At 38.2% G+C, this 20,433-nt stretch overlaps 1 protein-coding gene across 1 annotated transcript in view; it reads right to left on the bottom strand.

Annotated features, from left to right (window-relative positions):
* THSD4 (thrombospondin type 1 domain containing 4) overlaps nt 1-20,433 on the bottom strand; it is a 332,056-nt gene that overhangs the window by 258,349 nt on the left and 53,274 nt on the right. The window contains exon 5 of the mRNA XM_076348305.1: nt 15,401-15,830. Within this exon, the coding sequence (XP_076204420.1) occupies nt 15,401-15,830 (430 nt within the window). The remainder of the gene's footprint in view (nt 1-15,400; nt 15,831-20,433) is intronic.

Raw genomic sequence — 20,433 nt, forward strand, 5'->3', positions numbered from 1 at the left:
GTGGTTCTATCTAATCATATTAATCCTTTGACATTCCAAAGGATAAACACATCTCCAAAGAAAAATAATTAAAATACTTGTTTCTGAAACAGTAATCTGAAGATTCTTCTTTCATTTTCAGAACATACTCTTAAAAGTGGCGTGTCCTTGCAATATGCATACTATATAAATTCCAATTCTGTACACAACAATACACCATGTCTGCAGTGAACTTCTGCTCTGAAGTGCTGGTGCCTTGCTCTTCCTGAAACCTATGGCAGTTCCATGTCCGTATCTGAAAGCGGAATCTGGGGTCCTTCAAATTTTAATTCTTCTGCTAAGTTGTTTCTCTTTGCATTGCTAAGGACCATGCACACCCCTATCAGTGGTAATTAGAATCAAGGCAACCTACTTTTGTCTAGCTGAACACACACTGAAAGACAGGAACAGATCCACTTAAACTACTGGAGACTTTTATTCCCCCAATAGTTCTAATTTTTAAAAATGGTAACAGAATATAGACAATTGTCTGCCAACTAAAAAAAGAAGTAAGATATATTAAATGTGTCTAGATATCTGTGGCACAAAATATCAGGCAGATTTTTAATTAAAATGGAATTGATGCTTCTGAAAAACAAAAATATGCAAGAAACTTTAAAATGTAAAATTTTTAAAATTATGTGAAGAACAGCTTTGCAGTAAAAATAGTGCTAGCCAGCTCTAGTTACAGTCCATGACCACAGACAGTACACTATAAATGTCTGGCTTGACATGGAATCAAAATTAACATCTGTGCATGCAGTGGTATCTGGATAAGTGTCGTGGTTTAACCCCGGCAACTAAGCCCCACACAGCCGCTCGCTCACTCCCCCCACAGTGGGATGGGGGAGGGGATCGGAAGAGTAAAAGTGAGAATACTCGTGGGTTGAGATAAAGACAGTTTAATAGGTAAAGCAAAAGCTGCGCATGCAAGCAAAGCAAAACAAGGAATTCATTCACCACTTCCCATCGGCAGGCAGGTGTTCAGCCATCTCCAGGAAAGCAGGGCTCCATCACACGTAACAGTTACTTGGGAAGACAAACGCCATCGCTCCCAACATCCCCCCCCCTTCCTCCTTCTTCCCCCAGCTTTGTATGCTGAGCATGATGTCATATGATGTGGAATCTCCCTTTGGTCAGCTGGGGTCAGCTGTCCCGGCTGTGTCCCCTCCCAGCTTCTTGTGTACCCCCAGCCTATTCACTGAGGGGGTGGTATGAGAAGCAGAAAAGGCCTTGACTCTGTGTAAGCACTGCTCAGCAATAATGAAAACATCTCTGCATTATCAACAGTGTTTCACACAGCACAAATCCAAAACACAGCCCCATACTAGCTACTGTGAAGAAAATTAACTCTATCCCAGCCAAAACCAGCACAACAAGTTATGAGGAATGAGCACCTGTATCGCCGAAATCTCAGCATTGCCTCAAGCGATGACTTTACACCTACATGTCTGTTGCAACAGAGATTAAGCTTATGACAATCATCATAAACTATTAACTTACTTTACTAACCAGAGACAGATTCTGAAGCGATCCAGAGTCTAAGGGAGCAAGTAGTACAGGGTTGCAGCCTTTCTCTTTTCCCTCACTGCTTTCAAGGGGGCTGCCTGTCATAGATGGAAAAGACCTTAGACGTGTGCACAATACAAACCCATTATATTTCTGTCCAAATCCCACTCACCTAGCAACGAGCTTGTGTTTGGAACAAGGAAGATGGTCTGTGGCAGAGCTGCACACCGGGGTGCCTGCCTTCCCCAAGGTACATGCTGGCTCCCACTGCCATGGGTAAGGGAACTGCTACCATCTCAGTCTGGAACTTAAGAACCCTTTTTTCCCATTAACGATTTCAGCTTTGTATCAAGAAAGTCCTCTGAATTTAACTAGAAAAGTCTTTGAAGTGTTACCCAAACTTAATCTTTATTAACTTTGCGATGTATCAGACAAATAAGGCACTAATACATAACGTGCCAAGTGCATCTATTACTGCTTTACCTTTTTTCCCTTCCATAGCACTTTACAGCTGAAAACACAGTATGTCTAATAATGGGGAAGAAAGATCAAACAAGCTGATGGAAAAAGAAGTATTTCTGCTTAACTTTACAGGTTTGTGGCTTTTTTTAAATTCTCACTGACAGATCCATCTGATTAGATTGAAATAACTTATTTTATTTAAGATTTTCAACAACTTGTAAAAGATTCAAGTCCAGCTTTGGTTTTAAATAAAGTTAGCTACTCATCCATCCTACACAAAGCATCTACACTGATCGAATGTGCATGACTGGAAACATTTGGCACTATAAGCTTAGGAGGGGCTCACCAAAGAGCTATAGTAGGAAAATTAACAGTACAGTTTCTCAGTAGTACCAAAAATGTGTCAAGGAAATCATCCATTTCTGTTTATTGCTAAAATTTTACAAATGCTATTCCAAAAAACCCCAACCAACCAAACAAACAAAAAAAAAAACCAATCTGAGAAACAATAATTGGTTTCTACAACATCTAAGTTTAACAATTAGAAAATGGAAGACAAATACTGAAAACAGACCATGCTGGAACAGAGTATCATCTGGTGTAAAGTGATAGGCAAGTATGCTATGGAAGTCAGAGCTATGTCAATTCACACCTGCCAATGATCTAGCCAGTTGACTGTTGCTAGTCTTTTTTTGATCAAGCAAAAGACCAGATGACTATCAACTCATTCCAAAGCCATTTTTTCAAAATGTAGTTACTATTTTACTGTCCCAAATTTCTTTTAGTGCCCAGTTCCCTGAGCGGAGAAGTACTTCAGCATCAAGACTGGAGTGCAACATAGGATATTCTTTACATGATCCCAATCGAGCATCAAAAGCTTGGCATTTGCAACAGAAATCATAACTACTTTGTCAAACGGCTGTTCTCAGTCTCAGCAGTGGTATCATTTTTCTATATAAATATGCTGCATTAAAAAGTCCACCAAATACAAGAATCCCTCCATTCAAATATCTATTTATAGAAACACAACATAATGCTCAAGGTGTTTAATATTGCCTCATTTAACAGGAAATCAATGAAAAGTTATTTCCGTTTGACACAATCTGGCTCAAAGTCTGAAGGATGCCTTAACATGGAAGCTTTCAGTCTTGCTGCAGATGCAGGGTCTCATCCGTCTACATTGTTCAAATACATCTTAAATTAGATGCATGTTTTATTAGTCCTCCTCAGAAAATGTGAGGTTTATGTACTAAGGGTAGTTGCTTTAATATAATAGTAGTAGTATTCTGTATACTAGAAAAATCAGCCACTCCAAACCCTTTTTCAAAGGCACCACCAATATCAGCTTTGAAAGACCCTGAGACAAACTCGTACTTGATGCAACTCTAGTGAAATCAACAGACTTAAAGCAAAGATGATATATTTAGTCCTCGCAGTTTGTAGAAAATTACGCCAATATGATAAAACATCTACTGTAGGGTTTCCAGCACTATTTTGTTTCACTTTTAAAAAACATTGTTCTTGGAGCAGCCTATTCTTTCTGGGTTGCAGTCTTTGTGTCACGTACGTTTCACTACTTTACTCTTTTATTCTACCAGCTTCATCAGTACCTGGGAATAATCCTCCATCAGTTTTCTATATGAAAGCCTAATCAATTTAAATGGAAATTCAATTGCATGCATTCCATTTAAATGACTGGCCTTTGTGTGGGAGGAGGGACTACCTGAATGGTTCCAGCAGAAGGACTGAAAGTTTAGGGAAGTTTCTGATCTGTATTACCATGATATTCCACTTTTTAATTAAAAATTCTTATTACAGCAATAATCAGAATATTCTTAGAGAAGGATCGCTATTCTAAGTGACAACGAGGCAACAGAAATGTTTATACAGTGTTATATGAGGCAGAAATGTACAGACATTACTACATCTAGGGTGAATTCTGGTAAGTCCGTTGAGAGAACGCCATTTGTTCTTTTTTGTTAAAAAAAGATCTACAATGTGGAACAATTTGTTTTCCACAAAAAGTGAACAGTTGTAGAGCACCGTAAATGTAGCTTAAAAATTACTACGAGTTTGCAGGAGCCAAGTGTAACAGCAATTATTCATATTTCAGAGTTCTTGTTTCCATCAAAAATGAGTTTCTGATACAACACACCCTTACACTGTTTCTGCAATATATTCTTTCGTCCTAGGTCATACTACTTAAAAGGAAAAAAAAAAGGCACTTTAAACTAACTAGCAGATACATTTACCATATTTTATAATGCTTTGGTATAGCTACAGCTGGTAGCACTGTCCATTTACTTACGAGTTCGTCAAACTTTAACCATTCAGACTAAAACTTTCCACTCCTGGTATCTGTCTTAGTCTCATTTTTTTGACTGAAGTATTTCATCCAAGAACGAGTCTGAAGGAAAACAAGAGGGGAGGAGTTTTTCTTTTTTCCCATGGTTCAAATATTCTGATAATTTTTTTTCAAAATATAAGTGCCTGTTTTATTTTAATGAGTGAAATGAAGTCAGCCAGAAAAGTGTTTTTTTGTCAAGAATGCATCCTCTGCCTTTTATATGGAAATCTACCCAAATACAGCCAGGCAACAGGATTTTGGAAAAACTGGTGATAATTATCCTTTGTACACGTTCAGTCAAAACTTGTTAAAGTTTTGCAGCTAAACTACTGGAACAATCTGTTTACAAGAAGTGTGTTCCACATCTGAGGCTAAAAGAGGATGAGAAGTTTTCCAGCAATTACTGGTACGTGCTCCTGAGGTCTGTATTAGGGGCAGCCACTGGAAATGAAAACAAGACATCTCTCTCTTCTGCTCTTAATAACCCCTTGAGCCTGTTGCAGGCAGCATGGATGAAGCAAGGAAGCGGCCTAATACAAATGCCTGTACCTAAAATGCATGGAATACTTTGGAAAAACTTGCATGTATCTTGGGGCTGCGATTCAAGAGATGAGACTGGATGGGCAAGTCAGCTGAAGAAGGTACTGAGAAGAAGAAAGTGAAACTGGACGAAAACAGAGAAGGTAGGGAACCTTAGCAGAAGCAGGAGAGACTAGAGGCAGAAGAGATGGGGAGAAGAGATGGAAAATATTAGACAAGGTACTAAGAAAGTGAGAAGTGTGACTGAGCAAGAAAATACAGTGGGACAGCTTCTGCTAGATGGAAGGATCAGAGACAGGCTGTATTTGGAGGAATGGCAGAAACACCTGCAGTAAGAAAAACCTATGAGCACCATTGGCAAAGCATTTCCACTGCCCTGTAGTACTAGTAGAGGGTAAATTCCTTCTACCGTTGGCTCAACTGCAATGGTCTGATGAGTCCTGTGAATAGTGACCTATCACATGACGGCATTCTGGTTTTGAAGGCTTTTTTGTTTTTGTTTTAAAACTATAAAGTTACATACAATAAGTCACAGGACATTAAAAGAATGTTTAACCTCAACTTAGAAGAGATTGTCCATGCAATTACTATATAATTTGGCTCTTTTTGCCTGTAAGGTCCATTCTCAACTATATGATTACATACTATTTTTTCCGTATGATCTATGACTCATTCAGTCTGCAGAATGGACTTATTCTGGGGATGAATCGGGAATATTTAGTTAGAAGAGTTATTTATATAATCTGGAACTAGCTACTCTACCAGGTTTTGGGAAAAAAAAAGTTACCTATGGTGCAATTTACTTAATCCAATCCTTTCTGTTTGTGAACTACGTACTTTCCGTTTTGGGGGTCTGACTGAAAACTCTGGATCTGATTTGCAGATGAGCTGCCAAATCATAATTACAGTTTTGGCCAATGCAAATTTTGCTTTGACTATTGTCAAGTAATAAATATGATACTGAACACAGAAAAAAAAAATCCAATCCCAATTATTCGACATGGGGCATTAAATTATTGAACACTTCTTTTAAGCCTCATTCTTCCATACCTCAGCTCCCTTTCTTACAATAGAGATTAGATCTTGCTATCACACAGCAGCTTTGTGAATGTGAAATCAAACACCGCAGTAATAGTATCAAAGACTAGTCCTTAGAGAAGCCATTTTTTCCTCATCTTCTGCAAGAAGCATTTTTAAAGCTGGGAGCCAAAGGCTGAATAATAAAAAGAATAACATTGAGTAGTGTATCACTAGTAACTAAGCTGTTGATCTGTGCAGGGACCCTGGAGTAAAATAATATATTACCAGGTAATTAAATAATTTTCTTAACACACAAGAGTTACCATAGGATTGTTGACAAAACTCTAGTTCTGAAAGCGCTAAACCTTTGCAGGTTTGATTTTGTCACATTAAGAGAGTCCTTTTAATGGCACTTTGCTGCTCAAAGTAAAACTACACAACATCACAAAAAATTGTCATCAAAAAGTTACCCAAACTGAGGTCTCAAAACAGCCATCAAGATAATTAGTATGCTTGCTATCTTTAACAAATGATAATGCAAACAGAAATACAGAAAAAGAAAACAGTACATTGCTTGGCTGGGAAGTTACTGAACGTTGACGCCGAAAACTGAAGATGGTTTGCAGAAAGAGGCAGGGGATGTTTCCCTGGCTTCTTCCCCCTACAGATCACCTATTGCCTCTCTAACACCGTGGTGACATATAAAAAATACAGGATTGGCTTTTCCACAAATATAAGTCAAGCATTTGAAGATAAACAGCCTTACTAACCTATCACTAGAAAGAAACTCTGTTTTATTAATTACACTTGCATGTCTCTACGTGTGCAATACGCTGCCTGCAAAGGTGTTATTTCTGGACAAGCACACAGCACACTTGATGAAGTACTAGCAAAGATGAGACAGAACACGACAGCCTGATTTTTTTTTTTTATTTTTTTTATTTTATTTTATTTTTAATATCACCACTGCTTTAATTATTTCTGGGTTTTGCATTGTTCTGTATGCAGTTAGCTCTTAACGTATCATATGCAAAAGTCTTATTTAACTGTTCTGGGCACCACAGGGCACGTAGTGCCAACTTCCATTTTCACCACTTCTGGGGGAGAGGGTTTGGACTACCATCCTTCAACACAACTATTCTGTGGTTAGGCAAAAGAACACATGCTTGCTAGAGATAATATTACATTTATGTTTCCTAACTTTCTACACGAGTTTTGGCCATTTGCTGTTTTTGAGCCCTGCTTAAAAATCTAAAATTAAAAAAACCCACAAAACTAAAGACTCTAGCAACAGCATTGCTCACAGACCACTTCTCCTTCAGCACCCTTGGCTTAACTTTGGCAGCTTCTCCTGCACTTCCTTCTTACTCCACTCACCTCAGTCAGTACAAGAGAGGATTGGGATTGTACTGGTGGGTATTTTCACTGCAAGTTCCTGTATTCATGTAATTTATGTTCTTTTCCTGTTATCTAGCTTGAAAATGCACCTTAAACTTGTTCATTGTCATCAGCAGTACTGAACTAATCTCCTAAAAATACCAGGAAAAAATTACTCCTTTCAGATACCAAAGCAGATGCTGACATCTGACAGTAGGTGTTTTCTGTACCTGTAATTAACGGGAAAAGTTAACAAATGTTCATAAAAAACAACATTTTAAAAAAATTATTTGTAAACTAATTCAAGGGTTTTCCCCTGATCAAAGTTTCTAGACATCTGCAGCTTCCTCTGCTTTGAAAACCTGCATGCAATTAAACATATGAATAAAAAGAAAATTTCTTGTTCAAATTATAGGAGTGTTGAATAATTACACACCGGAATTTCAGACAAAGACTTTTGTCAATATGAATTGACAAAAAGAAACACAGACAAGCTGGAATGCCTTTAAATATCTCCCACAACACTTGCCTATATTGATAAATGACAACTACTCAAATTTACAGTACCGTTTTAAACAAATCTACAAATATGTCAGGAATGCAACCATCTGGTTGCAACTCTGAAGTCACAATTTTCATTGATTAGTTTCCTCTTTAAAACTTGGCACAGAGGTTATGTCTGAACAATAACCAGGCAATGCATCTAAATCACCCTGCAGTCGTGTTTTATTGCGGAACAAAAAAAATCGCTTCAATTCGACAAGCATCTGAATGAAGTTTCCGAATCACTCCACAATATTTTAAGTGCTAATGCTGCTATTCAAAACTGATGAAGTGATACGATAACTGTGGATCTTTTCCCCCTTTCCTCTCCTCTGTGACATATGCGTTCCATTTACTCTAAGAATTAGAAAGGTAACTTCTCGGACAATTCCAATTCCTACATGAAACCTACCATTCATAGTTCACCAGGAAGTTAGGAAACAAATGTTTTAGCCAACTGATATGCATTTTGGTTTTGAGGTACTTAGATGAATTATTAACATTTTTATATCACGTTATTACTACACATAAATGAGGATCTGAATCTTCAGCTATTCTTAAACACAAATTCACTCAACTTCAACCAGTACGTAGACTTCTCCAACTTCACCACGCAACCCATTTAACAGGCTCAGAACTTCAAAATAGACCTCACAGAGAAAAATGCAGCTCAATGCTTCCTGCAGTATTGGAGGGTACTGAAGTACTACTGTTAACCATACCTTTTGAAGTACTTCTGTACATCAAAATCAAGAAAATATATATTGGGAAGTTGACAGAGCCTCTGGAAAATTCAGCTCCCAGAGTGCTCAAGCTAAACTCCAAACGTACTAATGGTGCTAAATGTATATGAATTGGCTAACTCTTATGCTAAAATATGGAAACTGTCTACCACATATAAACACCAAGAACAGACAAGAGAATTCCCTAAGATATTTAGGAGCAATGGCATGACATACAAGAAAGAAGTTGAAAACTTAGGTTGAACATCGCAAGGATTATTCAGATATTTTCACAAGAGGAGGGATTTTTACATGGAGAGAACTTTAATCATGGTACATTGTCCTGAGCTATATTCATAATGGTTTGAGATACTTCATATTTAATGTGAAGTTATGTATGGCTACTGCTTCAAAAGCAGTACTATTGTCTATGGAGTAAACATAATCACAGTCAGCATGGGCACTCGCTACAGATTTTCCAAATTTATGGTGTAAATCCCACTTCTTTCATAACATTTGAGTGGAAAACATGGGTGAAAGGGGTTGGTGCTATTTATTAAAGATCAGAACTCAAACTAGACGCATGTCACAAAATGCCTGAATCAAAAAAGGTTGTTCTGCATGACACAAGGCAGAATTAAGATGGTTTCATTGACTAATGATGGCAATGTTGGCATTTCTTGCCTTAAAAAATACAATTACTCTATGTGTAAACGGAACATTTAAGTTTCTTAGTGTGTCTTTCTGATAATGGCCTCATACATTTTGTAGATTTTTATCACTGATACATACTCTCAACCTTTATTTTCCAGTGTAATAATTCTGTTTTATTGCCTTAAGGTGTTTATTCTATCCTAGGCTCTATTATATTTTATTTGTATCTTATTAAATTGTCTTTGGAGAAAGACAAAAATCTCATCATTTCTGTATGATGCAGAGAGTCATCATAAGAACGTTACAGATCATACAGGTCACTTGTCCCTGACCTGGAGAATATAGGCTACGACTGTAGCCATGTATACTTTACCAAACTTTTACCTGCACCTATCTTTTTGGTCTGTGTTTTTATAGTTCTTGGCACAACAGGGCGTTAGAGCATGACTCTTGGACTCCCAGAAGCTAAATTAGCTTAAAATAACTTAGATTTATTGATCAAAGTAAGTAATTGAACTTTCAATTAAAAACCATAAGCCTCTAGACATCAAAATTTTCTGAATTGTGTGATTTTGGCCTATGAACATTTTACTAGATTAGTAAGTAATTAACCTAGTAATAATTAATTTGTGTAAAACAGCTAACTTTGTGTTCTGTTACTGCCACAAGTACAGAGCACACTTGTAGAATAAAACTATTTGAGAGAGCTTCTGAAGTTACCCCAACATATTTTTCCTAATGATTTAAGGCAGACAGTTTCCCATAATTATTTAAGTTCTAATAAGATCATCATAATGCAAAATATTTTCTAAGATAGCATTCTCAGTTGTTGAAGGGGATGTCATAAAGCCACAGTGCAGAGATGCAGAGGAAACAAGTGTGGTCGAAGAGCTTTATCAAAGATGTTTCTACGTGACTCTTTTGTATACAAGGGACAATTGATCAAACTACGTAGGACATTTTACGAGCAGTATCTCTGTGCCAGTGCCTGGTAAGTTAAGCCTGTATTAGTGACAACGCATTCTGAATTAATATTTAATAAAATTCTTCTGCAAATATCAAAACAGTCAAAGAAAGGACAGTACAACTCAAAGTAATGTAAGCTTTTAATAAGTTTCCTATACACCCACAGAATGTCAGACTACCAAACGTACATACAATCCCACAGTGTTCGCAGGGAAAATTCCTCACATAAAGTCAAGGTTAAATTTCCTCAGGAAAAGATATGTCATCATAACCCACTTTGCCACTTATGTCAAACGCCTACTCTATACAAATCTCAAAACGAGAATAAATAAACCACACAGTAGCTCTTTGGGAATAAGAAGGGGCTTTTCAGTTTTAAAAAAAAAAGTTAGCCTAAAAATACGTAGTCTTCTATTTGTCTTTACCTCAGTATCTGAACATCCCAACTACATTAAAGAGTGCACACATCCTTGCAGCACCCCATATCACTTCTGAAAAGACCTGTCTGGGAATTACATTTTCTGTTCCATACAAAATTAAACATTTCCACTTCTATCTTTGTTAAAACTTGAAACATTGGAAATGTTTCATTTTCTATAGAGAGGAAAACTTTCAAAAACACTTGGGCAGAATGCCAGCAAGCTGGTGAAATGGCCCAAGATCCCAGGTGCCAAGGGAACCTGCCAATGCCTGCCTATGTGCTTAGGTGACAGAAAAGCACATCAGTTTTTAATGGACTCAACACATTTCTGCAGAACATTTCAATTCTATTTAATTAGGGTTCTGCATTCAAAAAAGCCTTCCAATGGCAACGTTTTAACTCACACCAGTCAAAATTAGTATCATCATCATTAATATTCCTTAGGAAATTAAATATATTAATTTATCCCGTCATGATAGAGCTGGGTATTGGCCCTGAGTGTTTTACTTCACCTCATCTCTTCAACTGTAAAACCTCTTTCCATTTCCAAAATTGTCTTTTCAGGTATTTTGCATTCCCTGCTAAGGTGCCATTTCCAAGTGCTCTGCACACAGGAGCACAGATCCAAGTACTCTTATTCGGAACCAAAAGCTGGATTTTCCATAACTGTGCTACCAGAATAATAGTAAGTATAGCTGAAGAGTCAGGATAAGAAAGTAAAAGTAATCATTGTTTTCTGATCCTATCTAGATACTTCTCCAAAACACAATTGACTTCTTGCTAAGTAGCAGTCACATAAAATATTGGGAAAGGCAACATAGTCTAACTGGAGACATGAGAGTAATCCATACAAACCAGTGGGCAAGCTAGCAACTGTGAATGAAACCAGACAAGTTCAGCAAAACTTCATCCATTAATATCTCACCAAGCTCTCAACAATTAGTGTTTCATACATTTTAGCTTGGTTTTTGCAAATTCATACACAAGTAAAGGTATAAACTTAGTCAAAAACATACCTCGATCCATAGCTAAAGACAATTTACATTTTACATCCATTTTGCATTGCTCTTCATTGTGAAACTCATATATGAATTTCTCTGCCTATTTTTTTATAGTCCTTGCTGCACCGTAACTGAATCACCAAAACAGTCACTATTTTATTTTGCAGGTTTTCTAACCAGAGCATTTAAGTGGTCATGGTTACTATGTGACTTCAGACTCAACTGTGTTGGTGCAATTTGGAAAGGGGGAACTGCAGAAGAGGAGAGGTAACAATCTGCCAGGGTAAGTGGGGCCTTCTGGCCTGAACTCACCACCAAGGACAACATTGAATCATAGAACGGTTTGGGTTGGAAGGGACTTTTAAAGATCATCTAGTCCAACCCCCCTGCCATGGGCAGGGACATCTTCAACTAGATCAGGTTGCTCAGAGCCCCGTCCAACTTGATCTTGAACGCTTGTGATGATGGGCTATCCACAACTTCCCTGGGCAACCTGTTCCAGTGTCTCACCACCCTCATCATAAAAATTTCTTCCTTATGTCCAATCTAAACCTACCCTCTTTTAGTTTAAAACAGTTGCCCCTTGCCCTGACACTACAGGCCTTAGTAAAAAAGTCTCTCTCCATCTTTCTCATAAGTCCCCTTTAACTACTGAAAAGTTGCAATAAGGTCTCCACATATTAAGGATAGAGACATACTGAAAATTAATGTCTTTACCAATAAGCCATAATTCACTGTATGTCTTACAAAAAATAAAATAAATCAGATAAAATTGACTTTAAAAAGGGGCACTCTGTATCACCAAATTTACACTGCAAAACAAGTAGGCTTGAACGTCCAGAACCCTGAAAGCTTCCTTGTGTACACTGCCCAAGCAACCCTCAGCCTGAAGTTAATTTACAAATATATTCTCACACACTCAGGCACTCACGAAGAGCTAGTGACTACGCAATGCTTGAGACACTTAATAACAAAAACCGCTCAGTAAACAAATGTTCCATTTGAGCTGCTTCCTTTGTTCTGGTGACAAACAACGCAAACAAGTTTGCATTCATTTTCTACTTCGCCCACACGCCCGTATAATTCTCTTTCCTTTAATGCAGGGGGAAGTAAGGAAGATTTACTCATCACTCACACATTTTGGAGGAATACAGACTACATTTGAAGAAACTTATTGTATTGCAAATAGCGTATGGTTTCAGTAAGATCTGCCAGTACTGTTTGTGTGTAAAGGACAGATGTTTACTGCCTGTTTCCTGCTGAAGGGGGTGACAGGCAGCTGTACATTCTGAGGTGGGCATGCATAAAGCCTATATGCAAGGTGCTGAAGAGGGAAAGCCACTTGTACAATAAGAAAATAGGTTTAACGACCTGCAGAAACACTTGAACAAATACAAGCACTTCCGAGGTTCTCCCTAACCAAAACCCGCAAGTTTAACTCTTATGAATCAAGCTGTCAGTCATGTAAAATGAGTTCAGCTATTAATGAAAAAACAATAAATGTACAATAATGAGGAAATGACCTAATGGACCAAGGCAGATTGACTTAATTTGTTATTAATTAACTGCCCTTAGGAGAAACTGTAGAGGGAGTGGTCAAACACCAGGCTAACCGTTAACAGAATACTTTCCTCTCAATAAATGAGGTTTTCATTTTTGGTATGCTCCAGGAAGAATTAAAAAAGAAAAAAGAAAAAGAAAGAAAAAGATACTGTTCTCTGCGTGCTGGCGAGACCACTGGTACATGTCACTGCCGATAAATTAAATTAAAGCCCACGTGCAGAAGCATTTAATCAGGAAGAACAAGCAAACAAAGTGAAACACTATCGGCCTTGTTTTGCTCTCATCCTGGCCTTTATACTAAAACTGTTCTTAGCAACTTCTTTTTTATAATTATATTAATTACCACATTCTAGGGAGAAAAATAACCCTGAATAGCAATCACAGCTTCTCCGAGGGTAACAGAAATGTTACTAAATAAAGAATATCACTATGTAGAGTTCCATGCCTAGGAGGAGCTGCATCATCTACAATTTCTCTTTCACAATGGCAAAGATGCAGCAGCAGTACGCTCACCTATTTTTTCCTCTTCATCTATTGAAGTCTTCTGTTTAAACAACAGTTTCTAAAATTAACATGAAAACATTTTCACCCCCGTTCCCTTACTACCAAAAGAAATTTGCAGATAGCCAGACCACTCATCATACTGACCTGCATGTCTTGCCACGGTCTAATTCACAAGCTCACAGCCCTCTTCTCTCCAGCCCACTTGTCGTTCTCAACAAATTTCCTCTACAAACCTTCCTTCTCCATACCTCAGCCATCTGAGGTTGCTTCTTTCTTCCACTGCATTTCTAACTTCCTCACCTCTCACCCCTTGCTCTCTGAAAAGAGATCTTTCCTGGAAACAATTTTGTTACATTTCTTCAGTCAGGCAGAATACTGTCCAACTTTTTGCCTTGATGCAGTAAGGGACGAAATAAAGACTGGGACATTTGTGTATTGCTTGGACACCAATGAGCAAATTCGACACAGAAAACTTTCCAAATTAATGCCCATGCACTAAGTTCATTTCCCATTTCCTTCAAAAAACAGAAAATGTTTTTCAAAAGAGCAATTTGTACCAGAGACTATTCTCAGGGGCTCAAACTAGCTCTTTCATGTTTTCCATTTCAGACAAATACACTAAAACTTTCTTGACATTAGGTCTCTTCCATCAACTGCTCTAGATCAATGGACTTTATTCATAAATAAAGCAAATGTAATAACTGCTACACTAAGAGGCAAAAAGGCACTCATCTGATTTGCTTAGGTTGTGTTTTTGTTATCCTGATCATATATTCTGTTGCTACATCTCCACTATGCAGGCTTCCACTAGACGAAACAGGATTTCTAAAAGACAAAAGAATCAGATGTGCACCCACCCAGAAAAATATGGCCTGTTGTGTCAACATATTGAGACCACTCTTGAACATCCTGCTTCTAATATCCAAACACGAACTTCTTCAAGTTTGTGACATTAAGTTAGATTAGTAGCCCAAATACGACACAAATATTAGGAAGAGATACTTTAGGAAATACTAAAATGACACAGCCAGAAACTGAAAATTTTAGCAGGATGAAAATTGCTTGTGGGGAGAAACAGCAAAACCTCTCTAGCCTCCCACATACAATGGCAGACTGCCCCAGAGCACAGAGCTACACCCAGGCAAACATTTTTGAATGAAGTAATAACAGAGTAATTTTTATTTAAAAATTAACACAGAACAGATTTCCTCTCCAATAAACTAGGAAGCCAAAATCAAAGCATGTAGAGCTTGAATGCTGGTAAAAGTAGCATTGGTCACAGAACGCACACAGCACCATGGAAAGATACTGGAGTGATCAACGCTACTGGGTACCGGCTCTAAATGCTATTTAAACCATGACTAGCACTCCCGAAAGGATAGCCTTATCTTATGGGACTGCGAAGTAGGGAGCCTTCATAACGTGGTCGACCCCAACTCCATTTTTCCATTTCTTAAATGGAAAAATATTAGACTTGTCTGTTACTCAGTTTCTCCCTCTATCAAATTAGAATTGTACGTATTGGTAGGTTTAGTAACTGCTTAAAATCCTTGAAGGTACGGTATTAAGTAACTATAATATTATGCATCTACTTTCAGTATTCCCCAAGACACTTTAAAATAAGTTCACAAAAAAATTCATTAAATTAATAAAAAACAATGTTCAACTTAACTTCCTGACTATGTGAACATTTAGCATACTAGGGAAAACCAATAGCTGTCCAACAAATTAAATATAGGAAAACCAGACTTACATTTGTGTTGCAGAGTTTATATTGCTTGTAGGTGCCAATGCACACAATTGCTGCAGCCCTTTGAGGCTGGGGCTGACCCTGGACTGCCTGGTGTGAGGCAGACCCATGATGGTTTGAGTCACTGCTGTGAAACAGGTTTTGAGATACAGGAAATGAAGATGACTGATAAACTGAGGGTCCCAGGACTTGATGTCCAGCCTGAGGCCCACTTTCTTCTTCATAAAGATTCCCATGTTGAAGTGAAGGACTAGCTGCCTGGCTGTAAGTGTTTATGAGACTTGGACTCTGATGAAATACGTGGTTCCTTGATGACTGTCGCTGCCTCCGAAGTTTCTGAGGCTGCTGACCAGTATCAGTTTGTAAAGGTAAAATGTATGGCACTTTTCCATATCCATACTTTCCTGGACCAATAGGATTTCTGTTTCTGCTTCTAAAAACAGAGAAAGAGAGAGAAAACAGTTACTGAATTCATAAGTGAAGGAGCAGTTAGATACTTCTATGACTTGTTATTTGTCAAAGTTACTCACTGCAAAGCAACAGGTAACCAGAAATTTCAATCTATTTTACAGAAAATACGTACAGGCTGTAGTCCTGCTTGGTATATTGGGAACCTCTGAAGAAGTCTACTGGTTGAACTAAATCCTGGGCCCTCTCTGGCTGAGAGCCACATGGGAAGTCACTTAGTGTCAACTAGCAAAGGCAAATGGTTAGGTATGTATGGTATAAAGTAGCAGTTTGGGGGGAGATGTTCTTTTAATTCCCTAGGACTCTCCTTTAAAACAGAAATTCAGAGAATCAAAGCTGTATATTCCTAAAATTCATTACCACGTTTCTGAGGAGCTTGAGATACATAACAGCAGGAAATCCCTACTGTGGATTTGAGTAATGACAGAAGAAAATTTGAATTCAGTATGGCAAAGATCATTAAACATTTTGTATCCATTTAAAAGGCCTCCTGTGGTTCTGCTTCATTTGCTACTTAAGAAATAAAAATGGAAACAGAAGAAGGATAAGGAACATCAAAATATTACTGAAAGACCTCTGGAAAAGATGACAAATGCAGGAAAATATTCTTATTATGGTACGTAGTTTATTTTCTCTTCTTTGGCCAGCAGATTTACTCTTTCTTTTTTTTTTTAATATACAAAGTGTGGATTAGCGATACATTTAATTAATAAGTCATGACCCCCCGATTTGTTGTCAGGATAAAACCCCACCTTTCACTGTACATTACTAAAACATTACACAAGAGCTTGACAGCCCCTAGCACTAATCACAGAAGTTTCGAGTTTGCTCTCTTGCGCACAGATCTCTTCTTCCTTACTGAAGACCCTGTGTTTTGGGCTGTATTACACCTGTATCAGCACTCTGAAACAGCTGGTACTCCCTGGAAGGTAGTTCTTTCCTCTGCACACTCACAGCAACACAATGGACTCAGTCTAGAAACTCAGCTCCAAATTACAAGTGAAAAATCACAAAATGAGTAATACCACATTTGAGTCATACCATCCAAGAGGGTTAATCCTGGAATTTTATCTGCAAGCAATAGGCTCAGTTTGCATTTGCTTTTCTTGACATCCTGTACAGCTCAACATCGCATCAGGCCTTGCTTTCTAATACTGCAGTCTGAAGAATAAGTTGGCAAAAAAGATTTCTTCCAGTTCAGAGCAATGTGTGAATACAGCTGTTTTGGGTAACATTTGCAGCTCAGGAAGGGAGACACCATTAAAAGAAGGTCATTTTCTTTCTGTCCATAAAATGTATTTATATTTTTTAATATATATAAAATAGCCTTGAACTGCAGCAAAAACCGGAGGTTATAAATTGACATACTTATTTCCTAGAAACTGAAGTGTTACAGATGTCAGACAGCCACCAGATCAAAGAGACTTTTCTTTGGTTTTGTTTTTTCTTGTGTTTGTTTTCTTCCCAAGTCTTACATTCTCCCAAGACTCTTGTTACATGGGAACCTTGGAAGTCATTTACTTAACATTCTAGCTTTATGGCCACGTGGGGCTTTTAATCAATCTTCCTGGCTCAAGGATGTGTGAACAAGAGTGTTGATTTACCCTGGCAGATAAGTGACCAGCACTCTTGAGCTGTTTATACCCGTTAATCTGCTCTGTGACCGTGATGATCATTGTTGAGGTAGGGCTTTGGTAGTTACAGTAGATAAAAGTAGTATAATGGTTTTTGGCATTAAGGGAGGAAAAAAAAAGCTTCCTGTAAGTGGACAGGAAAGAAAAGAAAGAGAAATTATGAATGGGAATTATTTCAGAAGTTGAGACTAAAACCAACTTGATTTAAATGAACACAGTTTTGTGCTGTTTTGGTGGGGGTTTTTTTTTAATGGACAAATAATTTGATTCTCCCTATATTGCTGCTATTTTTAATTTTTAACGTAACTTCATTTCTGAGCAAGAGCAAAAGAAACAAGCAAAAAATCTTTCTTGAGATTTCTAGTCATATTCTGCATGCTGAAAACACTTTGGTATCATAGTTGTCATGAAGCATCTTAGATTTTGGAGGAAATTGGTTCATCTTGGAAAACAGATACAACTCCTTATTTTTACTTGCTCCAGTCTCTAATGATTCTTACAGTCAGCAGTTTTCTTCTCAACCTGACCATACCAAATTTGAAATGTCTGAGATATGAACCTTGGCAACAACTCCTGGCATTGAGAAAGTTACTGCTTCATTGCAGGGAGCACAGACTGCGTGGAGTGGTGTTCGCAGGGGTGGACAGAGGGTGGCAGGTCTACTGAAATTAGCCTTTCAAATTTATCATCTACAGTCAGGTTGCTTGCATTTTGCATCAACAGGAGGAGAAAGCTGCTAGTAACTGAGCAATAAGCCATGTGCAGACCAGTGAAATGGTAGGAATATGCCTCTGTCCCAGCCTTCTGAATGCCAAATCCTTTGCAGCAACAAGTACTAGACCTTTCCAGAGAGGAACACCTAGATGCATCACCCGACCCACCTGGAAGAACTGCTGCCTGGCAAAGCAGGAGAGGTCACACAAAAGGTCAAAAATGAGACTGATGCTTGACTGTTAATCTCCAATTCAGGGTCATGATTTGGATCACGATCATGATTCATGATCGGAACTGGAAAGAACTGAAGGATACGCAAGAAATGGTGACATAAACTAGGACACTTCAGCCTGGAAAAAATTATGAAAATGGGCATATAGTAGTCTTAAACATAGAATGACTAGTATCTGAAAGAAGGACTCATGGTTGAAGGCAGCAAGTGTCCAAAAGCTGCTGGAATCTCATCAAATTATTTGCAAAAATTAGAAAAACTTGGTTTTGAGGGAATCCAGACGTTTTTCTTGTAAAACGGTTGATCGCTGCAACAAACGTAAAACAACAGCACTTAAGAAGTGAAAGCAATAACAACATTCTTGCTGTTAGTTCCTGCCTCATCTTGGCTTCTTTTTCTACGCTGTAACTTGGAACTGTTGCCGGAGTCCCCACTGATGAAGAGATGAGGCACCATTTCTGGTAGCCTAAGTTTCCAGCACCCTAATGATGACATGCCCGTGGTTGCATCAAGGCTCATCAGGGGCGAGTCCTCTCCTTTGCCTCTTCCCCCGTAACAGTTAGGGCCAGAATAACCCAAGACATTGCTGTGTACCACTGAATACAAGTTTCAACTTGCTAAGGTTGTGCAGTAATTATGAGCTGGAATTTTCATGGGAACACATTTCCTCTGAAATGGAAGGTTAACTTTTTGTAGCTGGGAACATCACATTTCTTTCAACATACAAGCTTCTGGAAACAAAGTGTAACACACAACTCTAATTATTAACATCTTTATCAGTGCTCGTGCATTCATTTAAACTGATATTGCCTGGACTGAAACTATTCTGAACACTGTCTGTTTTGCCTTAAAGCATCTTTCATTCACACTTGGCAACACCCTTATAAATTAGGAATGCAGTTTGCTGCAATGTAATAAAGAAGCTTGTAAAAATAGCTTGGTGGTAATTAACTTTTATAATTCTTGGGGAGTGTCAGGCAGAATTTATGATGTCATGCAGCAATGAGGGAGGGAGTGTTATGTAGGTCCATACACAATGAGAAAACAACGGGGGAAGGGGAATCAGGGAAAGGGGGAGGAAAATCAGACAAAATCTACCATTAACTTAATAATCAGAATTCAACTATAACCTTGCTGACACTGTTTGCTTTATGCTAAATCAACCCAGCTTTGATCTGCTGGTAGGAGATGGAAGTAGGTCAAACCCTGATGGCTTTTTGGGAGTTTTCAGTTGCCAGCAGGACTTTTCCTTACCTGTCATTCATTATGACTACCTATATTCATTATAAGCCACATAACTCGCTCCTCCCCACAGCATGGCTTCAAAGCTCCTCCTTATTGGTCTCTCTTTTTTTTTTTTTTTTTTTTTTGTAAAGCACACTATCATGACCCAGGTCAGAGTTGGGATGCACTCTCATTTAATGCAACAGGTAAAGGAGGAAAAAGAATTAGGAAGTAACAGGACACCCCTAAGCCTTGTGCCTACTTAGCCCAGACCTAAGCTAGAGTGAGATTTTGCAGCATTAGACTTTACATATCCAGGCATGCTAAAACCCAACAGTCATCCTTCTTAACGTAGCAATGGTTAAGAAGAGCATTTGAATAGGATGTTGAGTATGTGTTGCTACAGAAGTGAAGTTGAGCGTATGAACCACAGTCAACAGCTCTCAGACAAACTCTTAAAATCCAATTTGAGCAAGATCTGAGTTTTAGACTCCGAGTTTTAGACAACTTTGACAAAGTTTTTCCAGCAAGGTGTTAGATACTGTCTTACAAGTCCATGGTTCCCCAGCATTAATAGAAATAATTACAAGAGTCTGGCAGCAGAATGGAGCCCCATATTCCTTCCACCAGCATAATCCCTAAAATACCTGTATTTGGAAAGCATTCTAATATATTTCCAAAACCTGCAACATGCTGCACTGCACTGACATAGCAAGGATATAACTGCATCAATACAAACTCTTCACATAGCCTCTATGAAAACA

Source organism: Aptenodytes patagonicus, chromosome 10, assembly GCF_965638725.1.
Source record: "Aptenodytes patagonicus chromosome 10, bAptPat1.pri.cur, whole genome shotgun sequence".
Taxonomy (NCBI): Eukaryota; Metazoa; Chordata; class Aves; order Sphenisciformes; family Spheniscidae; genus Aptenodytes; species Aptenodytes patagonicus.